Below are 16,440 nucleotides of genomic sequence, written 5' to 3'. Positions count from 1 at the left end.
TGGTTTCCTGCTCCCAGCGGATCCAAACACAGCTTTGCAATGTGCCCTGGAGCCCATACCCGCTTCTTGTCTGTGCCTCCATGTCTGCACCCCCATCTGTACCACCGCTGGCACCCCATCTCTGCACACCCACCTGCTTACCCCATGTTTGCACCCCTGTGTGCACCCCCATCTGCACCCCATCTGTATCCGTCTATCTGCACCCCCGCGTCTGCACCACCGTCTGCACCCCCAGTCTGCACACCCCCGTCTGCACCACTGTCTGCACCCCCAGTCTGCACATCCCCGTCTGCACACCCCCATCTGCATCCCGGTCTTCACCCCCATCTGTACCCCTGTCTGTACCCCCGTCTGCACCCCCACGTCTGCACGTCCCCATCTGCACCCCCATCTGTACCCATCTGTACCCGTCTGCACACCCGTCTGCACACCCCCGTTTGCACCCCCCGTCTGCACCCCCACGTCTGCATCCCCCGTCTGCACACCCCCGTCTGTACCGCTGTCTGTACTCCCGTCTGCACCCCCCATCTGCAACCCCGTCTGCACCCCCCCCGTATGCAACCCGCCGTCTGCACCCCTGTCTGCATGCCCCTGTCCATGCCTTCTAGTATCCACGAGTACCGGCTGTGCAGCTGGTTGGGGCAACAGGAGGACATCCACCGGATTGTGCTCTACCAGGCGGACAGCACGCTCACACCGTGGACCCAGCGCTGCATCCGGCAGGCCGACTGCATCCTCATCGTGGGTCTGGGCGAGCAGGAGCCCACAGTGGGCGAGGTGGGCTGGCCAAGAGGGCTGTGGGGGGAGGGATGAGCAATAGGTGGGGCTTCAGTGGATGGGCGGGCAGTGGGAGGGAGCCAGGCTGGGGCGGGGCTTCAGCAGAGTGGCTGGGTGGTGGGCGGAGCTTCGACAAATGGGGCCAGGCGGTGGTGGGGGCTGTGCGGTGAGACAAGGTTCCAGGGCTACAGGCGGGCAGGTCCAGGCTCTCTTCAGATCCCGGTTTTTTCTTTTCCTTTGAATGCAATATCTCACGAACTCAGGAAAGAACGGATCATTAGTGCTGACACCTGCTCATATACCTGCTGTCCACGTTTCAAAAACATTTTGCCGTTTTGTTGGTGGTTTTAGCACAAAGCGGAATGGCCCCCTCCGCCCATGGCCGCTTGTGAAGCTGGAGATTCTGGCTGTTTCACACTTTTAGTATGTGTGTATACAGCACTGTTTTACAGGTCTAAATTTTATATAAAAAGTGCCCTATTTTTTACCACTTTGAAGTTTCCTTTTTTCCTCAACACTTCACTCGTTGTGGCTGTTAGTTTGCTGTCTGTGAGTACCCCACCCGCTCGCTGCTCTTAGGGCCTGGACTTAGCAGGCTGCTGGTGGGGTGTCTTCAGGGCACCCACCTGGAAGGGTCCCTGCATCACAGAGCATATGGGCGCAGGGTGCCTCCCGCGTTGGGGGCCGTGTTCGCTCGGTTTTCACGGGGGTGGCCTGGAAGAGTGCAAAATTCTTTATTTGAAGAGGTCTAGGTGTGTGTTCTAGGCAGTGTTAGAGAAAGCGCCCCTGCCTTCTGGTTACACTCCCCTAGCCCAGCGCACAGCTGGGGGCGGGGGAAGCAGAGTGCTGCACAGCCTGACAGAATCAGGGTGCCAAGGCCCTGCCCTCCACTGCTCTGCAAGGCGGCGTCCCACGTGGGGCCTCTGCACACAGCCCCACCTGGCCTTCACCTCCATCTTGCCCACGTCGGGCTCCAGGCCGCCTGACCGCGGGTTCTGCTGTCCCTCAGCTGGAGCGGATGCTGGAGAGCACTGCGGTGCGCGCCCAGAAGCAGCTGATCCTGCTGCACCGGGAGGAGGGCCCGGCCCCGGCCCGCACGGTCGAGTGGCTCAACATGCGCAGCTGGTGCTCCGGCCACCTGCACCTCTGCTGCCCACGCCGCGTCTTCTCCAGAAGGAGCCTGCCCAAACTGGTGAGGCGGGGGCACCTACCTCCAGCGCACAGCCCTGTCCTGACCCGCCCCTTCCGCTCTGAGTCTCGGTGGTCCGAGCTGTCTGTCGGGCTGTCGGTGTGTGTCGGGGCTGCTGGGCTGGTTTTCCCTTCCGTGCAGTGAGCTGACTGTGAGCTCCCGCTTGAGTTTGGCCACGGGGTGGCGCTGCGCTCCCCAGGCAGGTGGGGCCCGGGGTGTGGGATGAGCCGGCCACACCAGCGGGCCCTAGGAGCCTCAGGTCGGCGTTGCCCCTCCTTCGGGCAGCTCTTCCTTAGTGTATCCTCAGCCCTCGGGGCTGGGTGATGGGGTGGGGGGCCCGCAGAGGCTGCCCACACGCCACTGCCGGCCTGGCCCAGGGCTCTGAGGGCAGCATCCTGACAGCTGCATCCATGGGGCTGTTCTGCCCAGAGCACCCTCCACCCTCGGGGCTGGCAGGGTTTCAGCTGGGCTTGGGTTTGGTGTCCCTTTGCAGATGGCTCTCTGGAGCGCTGTGGTCTCCTGCTGGGCCCAGAAGGCTGTGGCCCAGCCGCTTGCCCTGCGCTCACCCAGTGGCCGTTCGAGGGCCTTCTCCCTCCCAGGAGAGCCTGGGCTCCAGGGTGCTGACAGAGTGGGTATCTGACCGAGCCCGCCAGTATCGTGGAGAGAGCTCGGGGTCAGGAGTGGAGGAAACCCGCCTGGGAACTCAGCCGGCCCTCCCCGCGTCTGGCCCCACTCTCAGGTGGAGATGTACGAGCGTGTCTTCCAGAGGCCTCCAGACCGGCACTCGGACTTCTCCCGCCTGGCGCGGGTGCTGACGGGCAATGCGATCGCCCTGGTGCTTGGGGGAGGAGGAGCGAGGTGAGTGCCTGCCCCTTCCCGCTGCAGCGCCTGGGATGAACTCCTGAACGCCGACAGGTGCAGGTGGATGGGCCCAGAATGCGTTGCTCCCCATAGGCTGTCTGTCCCCGTTTACACTCCAGGAACTGCGGGGTTTTCATTGTTGCCAGTGCGGTGGAAGGACTCTCACCTGTTGTCCTGGCTCTGTAGCCGTTCATGCCTCCTCTTCTGAAAACTGTTCTGTCCTTTGCCCGCCTTTCCACTGGGCTCTGGTGAAGCCATTTTAATCCACACTTTGTAGAGTAACGACCTGGTCTGCTCACGAGCCTCCTGAAGACTGCTTTAGTGTTTTGGGGCTGGTGAGTTCCATACTGGACTTTCAACCCAAATAACTTCTACCCGAGTGTCATTCTGACACTTGTCTCCCTTCCCCCGAACTTAAAGAGAAATATACTTGGAACAGAACTGAGCCCAGGGGCATGGTGAGGAGGGAGTGACGAGGCCAAGGCTGTCTTCTGGTGAACCAGAGGGCAGATTGGTGCCTCCCGCAGCATCTGTGCCACTCACTGGGCTGGGGCCAGGGCTGGGGACGCCCTGTGAGTGGAGCGGCTCACGTTCCTGGCCGAGGTGGCCGTCTGCACTGCTGGCCGGGTGAGGTGCCCTGGGCCAGCTGGCATGTGCTGCTTCTCCAGCACTGTTAGCAGGGCCTCCTGGGCGCTCTGTGCCCTGAGTCCTGGCCCTCTGATGGTGACGGGCGCCTCTCCCCAGTGCCCCAGAGAAGGTGCCCAAGGACATCACTTTCAAAGTGAGCTGGAGAAGGGAAGAGGCAGAAGGACAGAAGCCCAGAGCTGTCACTGGGGAGGGAGACACTCAGCCAGGACGTCTCCTGCATCCAGGGTCAGGCCTCTGCTCACGCCTGGCCCATTGCGGGAGGAGGCCAATTAGAGTGAGAGGTACGGTCCAGCTGCCAGGTCAGGGAGGACTCAAGCCCTCTTCTTTATAAAGACTAGAAAAATAATGCAGTGAACCCCATAACTGCTTGTCCAACTGTACTTCCTCTCCTCTCTTCCCCAAGTTGGAGACCCAAGGCTTCAAGTCCTGGTCTCAGGCCACGAACAAGAGAGTGGGGTGGACCCGGGCCCGTTGCTCCTTCACACGACACATGACCTGTGGAAGCAGCACGGGGGCAGGGCCTCGCTCTGCTTCTAGCTGCGGGCCAGAGCTGGGTGGGGTGGCCCAGCATGTGCTGGTCCTGTACCCCAAGTCCAGCCTGGCCTGGGGAGCAGGGGCAGAGCACTGCTCATTTGTCTCTGACGCCCCCAGCACTGTCTAGTGCCACACTTGTACTTGAAAGCTGGGCCAGTGGGCCTAGACAACCAAGTGAGTGGCCCAAGGTCACAGGCTGCCCGCTGCAGGGTTGATGTGGCCCAGAAGAGGTGGCCCAGACTTGGACCTGGTTTGCAGGTCAGGACAGCTGATCAGCAGCGTTTTTAATGAAAATTTAGTTGTAGTGAAAGTAGTGTTTGGTTCTCTAGGCCATTTGGTACTTGTAGAACACAGAATAGCAGTTCCCTGCCATCCCGTCCAAACCAGAAACAACCAGACGTGATCACTGCCAGCTTCTTCCTGCTGCCTGCTCATCTACATTACTAAAGAGCATTCCTAGTCTATGTTTTTGTTTCTTAGTTTTACATTATTGAGCTCCTGACCCCCTCCCTCACACAGAATCAGTCTGTCCATCTCTGTCATTTCTCATCCATCATCTGTCATCCGTCCATCATCCATCTACCTATCTGCACTCACCCAGTGCAGCTATCATCTATCTATCTATGTATCTACCATCTGTCTACCATCCATAATCCGTCTGTCATCCATTTCTAACATTTATCTGTCATTCATCCACCCTCCCCCCATCTGTCATCTGTCACCTATCTTTGTGTCTATCATCTGTCTGTCCATCACCTATTTATCGTCCATCTATCCTTACCACTCACAGTCCCAGCACGGCTCTTCCCTAGTGAAGCCAGTCCTCACTGTTTACGTCACTGTGACAGAGCTGTCCCGTTGTATTGTACAGTATGACTATATTTCCTCCCTTGGAATTACTCACTGCTGCAGCTGCCATTTGCTCAGTTTTCTGGGCATCATTATTTATCCTGATACTGCTGGAAGCACCAGTGCCTGCCCTCAGCATGCTCCGACTACCAGGCCATCTCTGCTGGCCTTGTCTGACCCCTTGGCTCTGCTGGCTGCTTCCAGCCAAGCCGCTGGCGGTTGCCTTGGGGGTCCCCTTCCCCATCATCCTGGGGACCACCTGTGTCTCCTGTGTTCAGCTCCATTGCCTAGGGTCCATGTCTTCCTCTTTCTCGACATATTCTTGATTTTGGTAGAGTTCATACTCTGGAAATTTCCTTAAGAGAAGATGCACAGGAGGTAAAAGTTTTAGATGATGAGCAGCAGAAAATGTCCTCATTCTTCTGACAGTTTTGGTGTGGAACTGAAGATGGAAACAGTTTTCTCTGAGAAACTTAAGGCGTGGGGCCTGTCTCTGTAGTGCTGCGGCTGACAAGCTCAGTGCCATTGCTTCCGAGGCCTGTTTCCCTCTGGAAGCTGGTGGGTTGGTCTGCAGTCTCCTTCTTCAGAAAGGACTCGAGGGGTTGCCCAGGTGCTGCTCTCTTCATCCCTTGTACTGGGTGTCCCTCAGCTCTGGGGACCGTTCCGTGACCCTTACCTCTCTGTGCCCTGTTCTCTCTTCTGGAGCTTCCCGTGGTCCGAGACAAGGCCTCGCAGCTGGAGCCGTCCACTCTCCAACACATCTCCCATATTTTTGTTGTGCTTTCTGGGTGGTTTATCTGAAATGCATCTTCTAATTAATCTTTTCTGCTAAAACATTTCTAAGGCCTGAATGCTTTTTCTAGTTTTCTCTCTTTGTTCCTCTAGTGCAATGTTGACTTTCTCTGGAACATTCATTCAGCTTTTCTGCTCTGCGGGCTCGTGTCTCTGCCCTGACCTCATCAGTGCACTGCCAAGCGCTGGTCCACTGTCTGCCACGCTTTGCTGTGTTTCAGACGATGGGCAGTGGCTTATCAGGAACACAACTGCTGTGACTGTTCTCACACAGATCTGTTTTTGGGCGTGCTGTTTCCTCCTGGGCAAATGCTTGGGCGTGGCATCACCTGGGCGTGGGGCGGCTGCGTGCTCCGAGCTCAGGCCACCTGCACTGTTGTCAGCCCTGGGATGTTCAGCAGCGTCTCACCCAGTGATGGTGCGTGCGTGTTTGGCCACTTGTGTGTCTTCTTTGTAGAGTGCCACTTATGGTCTTTACTCGTGTTTAACAGGCAGTCGGGCTTTTATTATTGAGTCTGAATACAAGCCTTTTGCCAGATCTATTTACTACTGATATTATCTCAGTCTTTGACTTTTCATTTTCGTAATGGCATTTTTTGATCAAGTGTGATTTTCCAATTTTTTATGGTTATTCTGGTGTTCTGAGAGCTCTTGCCTACCCCCAGGTCACCAAGTTATTCTGTATTTTCTTCGAGAAGCTTTGTGACTCTAGCTAGTACACTGAGGCTTGTGACCCACTAAGGCTGTGCTTTGCAAACGGTGGGAGGTGAGTATGTGGCTCGGTTTCCCCACGGGGTTGTCTAGTTGCCGGGACACCGTTTGCTGAAGACTGTCCCATCCCTGTCATTCAGCAGGCCTGCAGCTGGCTCTGCTGTGCCCACTGAAGTGTACTCTGCTCTTATACACCCTGCCCGTCTCGATCCCTGTGGTTTTGTGGTAAATCTCAACACCAGGCAGTGTGATTTTTTTTTCCCCCTCAAAATTGTTTTGGCTGTTCTAGGTCCTTTGCATTTCCATGTAAATTTTAGAATCACTAAGTATTTCATGGGCTATTTTTGCTATTGTAAATAGTATCTTTTAAATTTCACTTTCAAATTGATTGTTGCCAGTCTGTAGAAACACAATTGATATTTGTTTTTTGTTTTGTTTTGTTTTAAATATTTTATTGGGGAAGGGGAACAGGACTTTATTGGGGAACAGTGTGCACTTCCAGGACTTTTTCCAAGTCAAGTTGTTGTCCTTTCAATCTTAGTTGTGGAAGGCGCAGCTCAGCTTCAAGTTGTTGTCCTTTCAGTCTTAGTCATGGAGGGCGCAGCTCAGCTCCAGGTCCAGTTGCCCTTGCAGGAGTTGAACCGGCAACCTGGTGGTTAAGAGGATGCACTCCAACCAACTGAGCCATCTGGGAGCTTAGCAACAGCTCAGCTCAAGGTGCCATGTTCAATCTTAGTTGCAGGGGCAGAGCCCACCATCCCTTGCAGGGGTCGAGGAGTCGAACCTGCAACCTTGTGGTTGAGAGCCCACTGGTCCATGTGGGAATCGAACCGGCAGCCTTCGGAGCACGGAGCTCCAACCACCTGAGCCACCAGGTCGGCCCCACAATTGATATTTGTAAATCGATGTTGTATCTTACAACCTTACTATATTCACTTACTCTTTTTGTAGATTTTTTTTTGCATTTTATGTACATACACTTATGTCTTCTGAGAATAAAGACAGTATTTCCTCTTTCTTTCTAAAATATGCAAATGCCTTTTGTTTCTTTTTCTTGCCTTATTGCACCGGTTAGAATTTCAGTACAGCTCTGAGCAGCAGTGGAGAGCGTGGCCGCATCGCCGTTCCCAGTGTCAGAGGAAAGCACTCAGTTTCCTCATTCAGTGTGATCCTGGCTGCAGGTTTTCGGAGATGCACTTCATCAGACGAGGAAGCTCCTATGTTGGTTTGCTTAGTTGTTATGATGGATGTTGTTTCTGTGGATCTGTTGCGGTGGTTGTGTAATGTTCTCCTTTATTCTGTTAATGGTCGAGATCAAAGCGCAGGTTGCAATCCTGGAGCAGGTGCTACTGGTCCCGACCCCACTGGGGTCCGCCCTTCATGTCTTGAAATGCACACAGGTTTGTTTGCTGGCTTCACGACAAGTTGGGAAGTGCTGCTTTTTTTGCTATTCTCTGGAAGGTTTCTGTAAAATTTGTGTTATTCTTCCTTATAGGTTTAGTAGAATTCGTTGGTAAAACCATCTGGACATGAAATTTTCTTTGTGAGGACTTAAAAATTAAAGATTCAATCATTTTGATAGTTATGGTTCTATTCACATTTTCTATTTCTTGTGTCAGGTTTGGCAAGTTATGTTGTTCTAGGGATGTGTCCATTTTCTCTGAATTGTCCTACTGATGGCAGGAAGTTCACACTGCCTTCTTACCTTTTCGTCTGGGGCGTCTGTACGGATGTTTCCTTTCTCCTTCCTGATAATAGTTGTTGATACTCTTGCTCTCTCCCCCCCCGTTTCATCTTATCAGGAGGTATCAGTTGAATGAGTCCTTTGAAAGCACCGACTTTTAGCTTTGTTGATCTTCTCTGTGGTATGTCTGTTTTCTGGTTCATTAACTTCTGCTCTTACCTTTGTTGTTTCCTTAATTTTACTCTGATATAAATTGTCCTTTCCCCCAACTTATGCTCCAGCAGACATTGTGTGGAACAGGCCAGGTACTGACATCGTGGTCTCTGTCATGACCACTGAGGATGGAGCAGGCGCTGTGTCTGTGTTAAGGAAACACATCTTTTTGTTTTCAGGCTGGTTTGAGGTTTTTCTCTGTTTGGGGTTTTCAACATTGTAGGAATGCTTAGAATGTATAATGCTTCGTGAATCTGGTTCTTTTATTTTATTTTATTGGGGAATATTGGGGAACAATGTGTTTCTCCAGGGCCCATCGGCTCCAAGTCGTCATCCTTCAATCTAGTTGTGGAGGGCGCAGCTCAGCTCCAAGTCCAGTTGCCATTTTCAATCTAGTTGCAGGGGGCACAGCCCACCACCCCATGTGGGAATTGAACCCGCAACCTTGTTGTTGAGAGCTCGCACTCTAACCATCTGAGCCATCCGGCCGCCCCTCCAGAAGCTCAGTGGTAGCTTGTCCTTCAGTCTAGTTGTGGAGGGCACAGCTCACTGGCCCATGTGGGAATCCAACCGGCAACCCTGCTGCCCAGAGCTCGCGCTCTAACCAGCTGAGCCACCTGGCCGCCCCTTGAATTCGATCTTGATGTTGCTCATCAGTTCTGAAAACTTCCAAACCATTCTCTCTTCAGGTACTGCTGCTTTACCGGCTCTCAGTGGCTCGCGACACGTCACTCAGATCTCTGCACCACCATGTTGTCTAAGCTATTTTACATGTTTTAAAAAGAATATTTACATATTCCATCCTGTTGATGCTTTGAGTCAATACACATTTTCTTCTAAACTATCTTTATTTCACTGTTTCTCTTTTCAGCTGTGTCTAATCTGCTATTAAACCCATTTATTAAGTTCTTCATTTTTTACTTCTAAAGTTTCCATTCGGTTCTGCTTTATAGTTTCCAGTTCTATGCCAAAGTTACAAATGTTTTATTTGTATTAGATACGCATCCCATAACATTTATCATTTTAACCACGTTTCGGTGCCAGCTCAGTGGCATTAGGTGCAGTCACACGTTGTGCAGCCACCACCACATCATCTCCAGGACTTTTCCCTCTTCCAGAACTGGAACTCTGACCCCATTAAACACTCACTCCCCTCCCCTTCCCCAGCCCCGGCCCCCCATCTACTTCCTGTCTCTGAATCTGACTCCTCTGGGGACCTCCTGTGAGGCGGGTCCTGCAGGGTTTGTCCTGGGACTGGCTCGTTTCACTGAGCACAGTGTCCTCAGGGTCCATCCACGTGGTAGCGGGTGTCAGGACCTCCTTCCTTTTCAGGGCTGAGTGACATACCCTTGTGTGTACATGTGGCACTTTTTTATTCATTCATGTGTCGAGGGACACCCAGACTGCTTCCACCTTTTGGCTCTTTGACTTTTTAAGCACATTCATTTCATAGCCTGTCGAAATCCCTGTTGTCTGTTCCTCTGGGTCCACATCCATCGTCTGTTTCCTCTCCTGTTTCTCTCCTGGTCCTGTGGTCTTCTCACATGACTGCTCATTTCTGCTGGAGTGGTAAACACCACATGAGAAATAGTAACAGTCGTCTGAGGCTCAGAGTGACCGCCTCAGTCAGACTCTGGCTTTCCCGTCACTGCAGGGGCTGGTCTGTGTCCCGCTCACCCTGGCTCTTGGTGTTGACCACAGCCCCCTCCAGGGGCCCAACCCTCCTGAGTCCATCCAAGGCCTGTTTAGCTGCACAGCCTCTCAGACACCGGTGGGCAGAAGGGGCTGAATGCTGGCTTGCGTCTCAGGACAACAGAGAGGCTCTAAATACTGTCCCAAGTCCTTCTTCCCGTCAGAGTCTTTGCCCCATTTTCTGTGCCTTAGGCAACAGTCGAGCATGAAGAGTGGGCGGGGCGGGGTGCCATGGGCACTGGTCCCCAGGCGGCACGACTGCCCACTTCGTGCTCCTCGTTGGCGCAGAGGCTGTGCCCAGGTCGGCGTCATCCGGGCCCTGATGGAGTGCGGCATCCCCGTGGACATGGTTGGAGGGACGTCCATCGGGGCCTTCATGGGCGCCCTGTACTCTGAGGAGCGGAACTACAGCCAGATTCGCATCCGGGCCAAGCAGTGGGCTGAGGTACAGGGCTCCCCCTCTGCAGCGTAGGGCCAGTCCCTGTGGGCCTGTGCGGGTGGGGGCTGCTTAGGGACCGTGGCTTGTGGAGTCAAGGGGGAGCACAAAGGGTGTGGCCACAGCAGTGTTGGCGGTTGAATCTTGTTGGAGACCGAGGACAACATGGAGAGATCAGTGCCCTTGAAAAAAAGGTTTAATGTTACCCCCACAGTTCCCCTGGAAATAAGAGGCCCAGCCCACACCATGTGCCACAGCAGTACCAGCCCTGTCAGGAAGCAGAGAGGGGCGAGGGGAGCCCCAGGCCCTTACTGGGGTTTCTGCAAGAAAGGCAGGGTAAACAGTTTAAGATCAGCTCCTTGAAATAATTCCAGTGGGCTCGGCTCGGGGCCTGGGGGCTGTGCGCAGTCTGTCTGGTTGGTCCCCGGCCCTGGGTGAGTCGGTGTGAGTTTGATAAAGGGGGGCAGGGCTCTGCATGGGTTGGTTTGCGTGGAAGACACGCCCAGAGCGCGCAACCGGCCTCCAAGACTTGGCCAGTCCGGGTCGCAGTCTCTCTCCGGGTCTGTAAGACCCAAAAGCCAGAGCATCAGGAACACGGAAAAGAAGACCGCTAACACCCGCCAGCCCTGTGGTGTGTGAACGCCTGCGGACAAATCCAGGACCTCAGGACCGTGTGGGGAGGGCTGCTCACCTTCCCTCAGGGCTCTGCCTGTTTTCATAGAACAGTCAGGTCAAAAGTGTTTGTGTTCCCCTTTAAAAAGAGAAGGAAGTCTGTAGTCCTCTGCAGCAGAAGCTCTGGGGACAGTTCCAGAGTCGCCTTTCCCTGAAACGAGGCACCCTGCTGCCCTCAGTGGGCTGCTCCACAGAGGGACCAGGGGCTCAGCCTCACCATCAGTAAGGACTGGCTCCGTGAGCAGCGGCCACAGGCGACAATGGGCTTCAGCCTCAGTGAGGGTCCCTTCCCTGCCCCTGCCAGTCTGGTGCAGGTGTGGGAACGGCCGGGGAGCTTCTGGCCTCATGGCCCTGCATCCTGAGTGTGCATTGGGGCAGGTTGGTGCCTTCCCAGGCCTGTATCCCCTGCCGTGCTGAGGGGATGCCATGGCCATGGTGGCTGCCATGTGGTGCTGTTGGCCCCTGTGGTGCTGGGCAGGGCCCTGCCCCCCTCTCCAGGCTGTCCTCCAGCTCTGCCTGTCTGCAAGTGAGGGCCGTGCTGATCGCAGAGGACCCTGGGGATGTCCCACGCTGTCCTGGGTCCCTGTCCTCCAGGAGCACGTGTCCCCTCTGCTCATCCCAAGACCGGGTCTTCACATTGTCTTGGAGTGAGGCATGGGGGCGAGTGACTCACCCTGGCTGGGGCCACCCCATGTCCATAGGCAGAGAAGATCCTTGCTATCTACCCCTTGAGCCCTAAGGAGCCAGGCAACCTTAACCTGGCATTGTTGGGGTGAGGCCAGTGCTGCTGCCCCCTTGCGGCTCTGATGGGCCCCGTCCTCACTGAGGGGCAGCCTGGGGGCTAGCAGAGAGCGTGGGCTCAGGCAGTGAGTGACCTGCTGGCCCGCTGCTTCCCAGGACCCGGATGGAGCGTCTGCCATGCGGCCAGTGAGGGCCTCTCCTCCCAGTGGTCCTCAGGACCGAACAGGGGGCACTGTGGGCCACTCTGCATCTCATCCCAGCCATACCTGGCATTCTCCTCACGGAGCAGGTGGCAAGGGCCGGGCTCCCAGGCCTCCCAAGGGTCAGTGGGCATCGTCATGGGACCTGTAGGCATGCCACTCAGGCCACAGCATTCACTGTCCCCAAAGATGCTTCCGGGCACCCGTGTCCTTTTTGCGGAAAGGACACACATGTGCCCGTGTCTCTGCTCCCTTCTCTGGACTTGGATTCCTGCTGGGCCCCTGGGGTGGGGGTCCCCGGCTGCCCATGCCACCACTTGGGGGTGTGTGCCCTGCTTCTGCTCACAGGGGCCTCACTGTGCCCCCACACAGGACATGACGTCCATGCTGAGGGCTGTGCTGGACCTGACCTACCCCATCACCTCCATGTTCTCGGGGGCAGGCTTCAACAGCAGCGTGTACAGTGTCTTCAAGGACCGGCAGATTGAGGTGCTGCCCTGGGGAGCCCCAGCCAGGCCTGTATCTGCACACTCAGCACCCCTGGCCCAAAGGGTGGGTGCCAACAGCCAGGGAGCATGTCCTCTGAGCCCCATCCCCCCACCAGGACCTGTGGATCCCCTACTTCACCGTCACCACGGACATCTCGGCCTCCGCCATGCGGGTCCACACAGATGGTGAGCACCTCCACAGGGTGTGGGGCTTCCCTCTCTGTGGCCCCCACTTAGGGCAGAGCAGCCCAGAGGAGGTGCCTGGAAGGACGAGTTCTAGGCAGGGGCAGGGGAGAGCCTGGTGGCTCCGTGAGGGGCGGTGGAGGGTGTCCCAGGATCATCCAAGGGAGATGGAGGCATGGGGAAATCAGAAACACAGAGATGACCCTGCCGAAAGGTGTAGGGGAATCGCTAGGAGCCCAGAGACCCGCCCCCCGGAAGGCCAAACAAGACACAAGAGAGGTGGAGACGACAGTGTGGGATGAGGGGGCGAGTAGAATGAAGCACACGCACAGGTTAGGGACGTCTGTTGGTTAGAACGGGCAGTGATGAGATGACGCAGAGAAAGCCGTCTGTGGGTGGGACAAAGGCGGGGCTGGCAGAGGGCTTTGGCACACACCAACGAGCTGGCATGGGGAATGTGGAGAAACCCCAGCACCAGCCTGGCCACTTTTGGGCCTTGGGTCCCTTCCTGGGGAGGACGCTGTCCTGGTGTGTCAGGCCCACGCCCTCACCAGAGGTGGGACGTGCAGGCTTCAGGAGCCCAGGGTCTGAGGCAGGAACACTGGGCAGGAAGGGCTCCTTTCAGGCCCTTGGCTTGTCTGGTGACTCCCCCATTCCTCCCCCTCGCAGGCTCCCTGTGGAGGTACGTGCGTGCCAGCATGTCCCTGTCCGGCTACATGCCTCCCCTCTGCGACCCCAAAGACGGACACCTGCTGATGGACGGGGGCTACATCAACAACCTCCCAGGTACCGCGCCTCCGCTCCTAAGGGCTGGGTGCAGGCACACGTTCTCAGGAGTGTGCTGAGGGAAAGGACAGCTGCGCGAAGCACGCACACGCTCGGGCACTGTGAGTCCCAGCATATGGCTGTTTGTCAGCTCAGCAGCACTCAGAACAAGGGCCAGGTGCAGAGGTCCCATCTGGGCCACAGTCGGAGCTGACAGCCGTAGGCGCTGGGTTTGCTGTGGGGGAGGCCCCTCCCTTGTGCACTCCTGTCACCTGTTGGACAGTTCTGTGCACCGGGCTTCCCCCGCAGTGCCTGTCTGGCAGGCTTGGCCCCACCCTACCTGGGGCTCTGCGTACCTGTCCCGGGGGGTGACCAGGGCTGCCTCCTCCCCAGCGGATGTGGCCAGGTCGATGGGGGCCAAGGTGGTGATCGCCATTGATGTGGGCAGCCGGGACGAGACGGACCTCACCAATTATGGCGACGCACTGTCGGGGTGGTGGCTGCTCTGGAAACGCTGGAACCCTCTGGCCACGAAAGTCAAGGTGTGCGGTACAGGGCTGCTCTGGCGCCTTCTGTGGGCAGGTGAACAGGTGACGCGGCGGTGTCTTCCAGGCTCTGGGTCCAGCACCACTCCTACCTTCCCGAGGCTGGCTCTGGCGAAAGGACAGGCCTCGCAGAGCTGTGTCCCCTGGGTGGGGTGGGGTGGGGTGGGGGGCGGTAGGGTATGACAGGTGGGGCTGTGGCAGGTGTTGAACATGGCGGAGATCCAGACGCGCCTGGCCTACGTGTGCTGCGTGCGGCAGCTGGAATCCGTGCGGAGCAGCGACTACTGCGAGTACCTGCGTCCGCCCATCGACAGCTACGGCACCCTGGACTTTGGGAAGTTCACAGAGATCTGCGTGAGTGCGTGGGGCATGGCCAGCGTTCCCGTGTCTGCCAGCCTCCCTGCTCTCAGTTCCGGGAGCACCAAAAGTGGGCCCCGCAGGCAGTTCCGGGGTCTGTGCAGGAGGTGGGGCTTGGCACCCGGTCCTGGGGTCTCTGGGTCCCCAGGGTGGGGCCTGGCACCCAGTCCCGGGTTCCCCACTGTGTGTGTGCAGGAAGTGGGGTACCAGCACGGACGGACAGTGTTTGACATCTGGGGTCGAAGTGGTGTGCTGGAGAAGATGCTGCAGGACCGACAGGGGACGAGCAAGATGAAGGCATGCGATGTGAGTGTCTGGCCGGCTGGCAGCGCTCCTACTCTTCCTGCTCCTGTGACCTGTCCCCCCACGGTGATAGGTACAGGGCTTCCTGCAGCCTGCATCTTCTCGGAGCACCTCCTCAACTGCTCGTGCTGCAGCGCCCCCCGCAGGCCGGGGACAGTCATGGCAGTGGCCCTGGGTGCTGTCCCCTTGCCTTTGCCCCTCCAGCCTCCTGCCCTTGTGGTGCTTGTGGTGGGAGAGCATGGTGGTCTGGGTGGGGGTCTGCTCAGGACACTGCCTATCATCCACGCCCCACCCCCACCCCGAGCTGGGGAGCCTCAGCAAGCGAGGGCAGCCAGGGCTGTGGCCAGGGGCCATGGAGAGCGGTGGCCTTGGCCAGATGTTCCCTGCGCCTTGGCCCTCCAGGTCCTCACCTGCCCCAATGCCTCCTTCACGGACCTCGCCGAGATTGTGTCACGCATCGAGCCTCCCCAGGTGGCCGTGGTGGACGGTGAGTTAAACGCTTAGGACGTGCGCCCATACAGCTTAGGGTGGTGGTGTCAATGTTCCCTCCTGACCTTTCACACGCTCAACAAGCCGCCCTGGGCCTGGCTGGCTGTGTTGTGGGGACCCGCTGCCCGTGGGAGGGGACTAACATGGCCCTCCCCTCTTTCCAGATGAGTCTGACTACCTGAGCGAATGTGAGGAGGGGCTGCCAGATGGACCCCAAGATGCCTACGCCGACTTCCAGAGCGCCCCGGCAGGCTTGGGCTCTGACTCGGTGAGCTGCCTGGACTGGCCCTGCTGCCCCCTGCAGCCCAGGGTTGGCTTGTCCTCACCATGCCTGTACCGTTGGTTCCCAGGAGGATGAGCCCTCGCTCCACCGCAGGCACCCCAGTCTGGCTTCCCCGGAACCGGCCCCGGACCCTCGTCCCCCAGCTCTCTGACCAAGATGGGCAGAGCTCGCTGCTCTGACGCTTCCTGAAGCCAGCACGTCCTGTGCACCTGTCCCCAAGGCTGCGGCCCCTGGGGCAGGAGACCTGGCTGGGGTGTCTCGGGCCTCTGCCCTGGCAGCTCCTGGTGGGGCACTCGGTCCTGGCAGCCTTTGTACACACACACACACGGCCCTGGGATGTGCCCGCCCCTGCGAGCCCCCAAAGCCTAAGATATTGGAGCCCCAGTGCTTCCATTTAGTGTGGCAATAAAGTAGATCTCATTGTGTGGGACATGTCGTCCTTGCGCCGAGGTCCCCCTGGCTGAGAGCCACCCCAAGAAGTTCCTGACTGGAGTGGAGGAGCAGGCACCCCCTCACTGGCCACTGTAGGGGCCACATCCCTGAGGCTCGGTGGATGTGGTATTGCCTGCCTCTCTGGGAGGTCGCCATGTGGGTACCCCAGGGTCCCAGGCAACCCTCTTCTGGGATTGAGACTCCTGAGCAACAACTCCAGGCCAGTCAGGGAGGGCACCCAGGGTCTGGGATGGAGCTGGGGTCCCCCAAACCCAGGATGAGCCTCTCTGGATCTCTCATGCCTTCCGTCTCGGTACACACAAGACGTTCCTAAGATGTGGGACGCCCACACTTTATTTCAGATCACTAGCGCCCCGAGAGTCCTTTCGTATAAAAGGAGGGAGAACTGCTGGCTCTGTGACTTTGGGACCCACAATCCCTGCAAATCTCAGCACAGGGGATGTGGGTCTGCGAGGGGCAAGGAGACCCCGACCTTGCAGACAGGTGTTTGCTAACCTGTTTCCCTGCTCTGGCCCTGATGTCACTGTGGGTGGAGCCGCCACACCAGGTAATGATGTCACAGTGGTCGGCCTGGC

The 16,440-nt window shown here is 57.1% G+C and overlaps 1 protein-coding gene across 7 annotated transcripts in view; it reads left to right on the top strand.

Moving 5' to 3' along the window:
* Positions 1 to 15,837, top strand: part of PNPLA7 (patatin like domain 7, lysophospholipase) — a 66,797-nt gene extending 50,960 nt beyond the window's left edge. For all 7 annotated transcript variants that reach the window (XM_074331437.1, XM_074331436.1, XM_074331435.1 and 4 more), the window contains 13 exons: positions 609 to 777; positions 1,787 to 1,969; positions 2,706 to 2,824; positions 10,239 to 10,395; positions 12,372 to 12,488; positions 12,604 to 12,673; positions 13,340 to 13,456; positions 13,829 to 13,977; positions 14,182 to 14,334; positions 14,533 to 14,643; positions 15,043 to 15,127; positions 15,294 to 15,397; positions 15,480 to 15,837. In XM_074331437.1, the coding sequence (XP_074187538.1) occupies positions 609 to 777; positions 1,787 to 1,969; positions 2,706 to 2,824; positions 10,239 to 10,395; positions 12,372 to 12,488; positions 12,604 to 12,673; positions 13,340 to 13,456; positions 13,829 to 13,977; positions 14,182 to 14,334; positions 14,533 to 14,643; positions 15,043 to 15,127; positions 15,294 to 15,397; positions 15,480 to 15,563 (1,618 nt within the window). In that variant the 3' untranslated portion in view covers positions 15,564 to 15,837. The remainder of the gene's footprint in view (positions 1 to 608; positions 778 to 1,786; positions 1,970 to 2,705; positions 2,825 to 10,238; positions 10,396 to 12,371; positions 12,489 to 12,603; positions 12,674 to 13,339; positions 13,457 to 13,828; positions 13,978 to 14,181; positions 14,335 to 14,532; positions 14,644 to 15,042; positions 15,128 to 15,293; positions 15,398 to 15,479) is intronic.
* Positions 15,838 to 16,440: the final 603 nt, after the last annotated feature.

This window comes from Rhinolophus sinicus, linkage group LG04 (genome assembly GCF_036562045.2).
Source record: "Rhinolophus sinicus isolate RSC01 linkage group LG04, ASM3656204v1, whole genome shotgun sequence".
In the NCBI taxonomy this organism is placed as follows: Eukaryota; Metazoa; Chordata; class Mammalia; order Chiroptera; family Rhinolophidae; genus Rhinolophus; species Rhinolophus sinicus.
The sequence above is the reverse complement of the archived record's forward strand: the minus strand, read 5'-3'. Positions and strand labels throughout refer to the sequence as shown.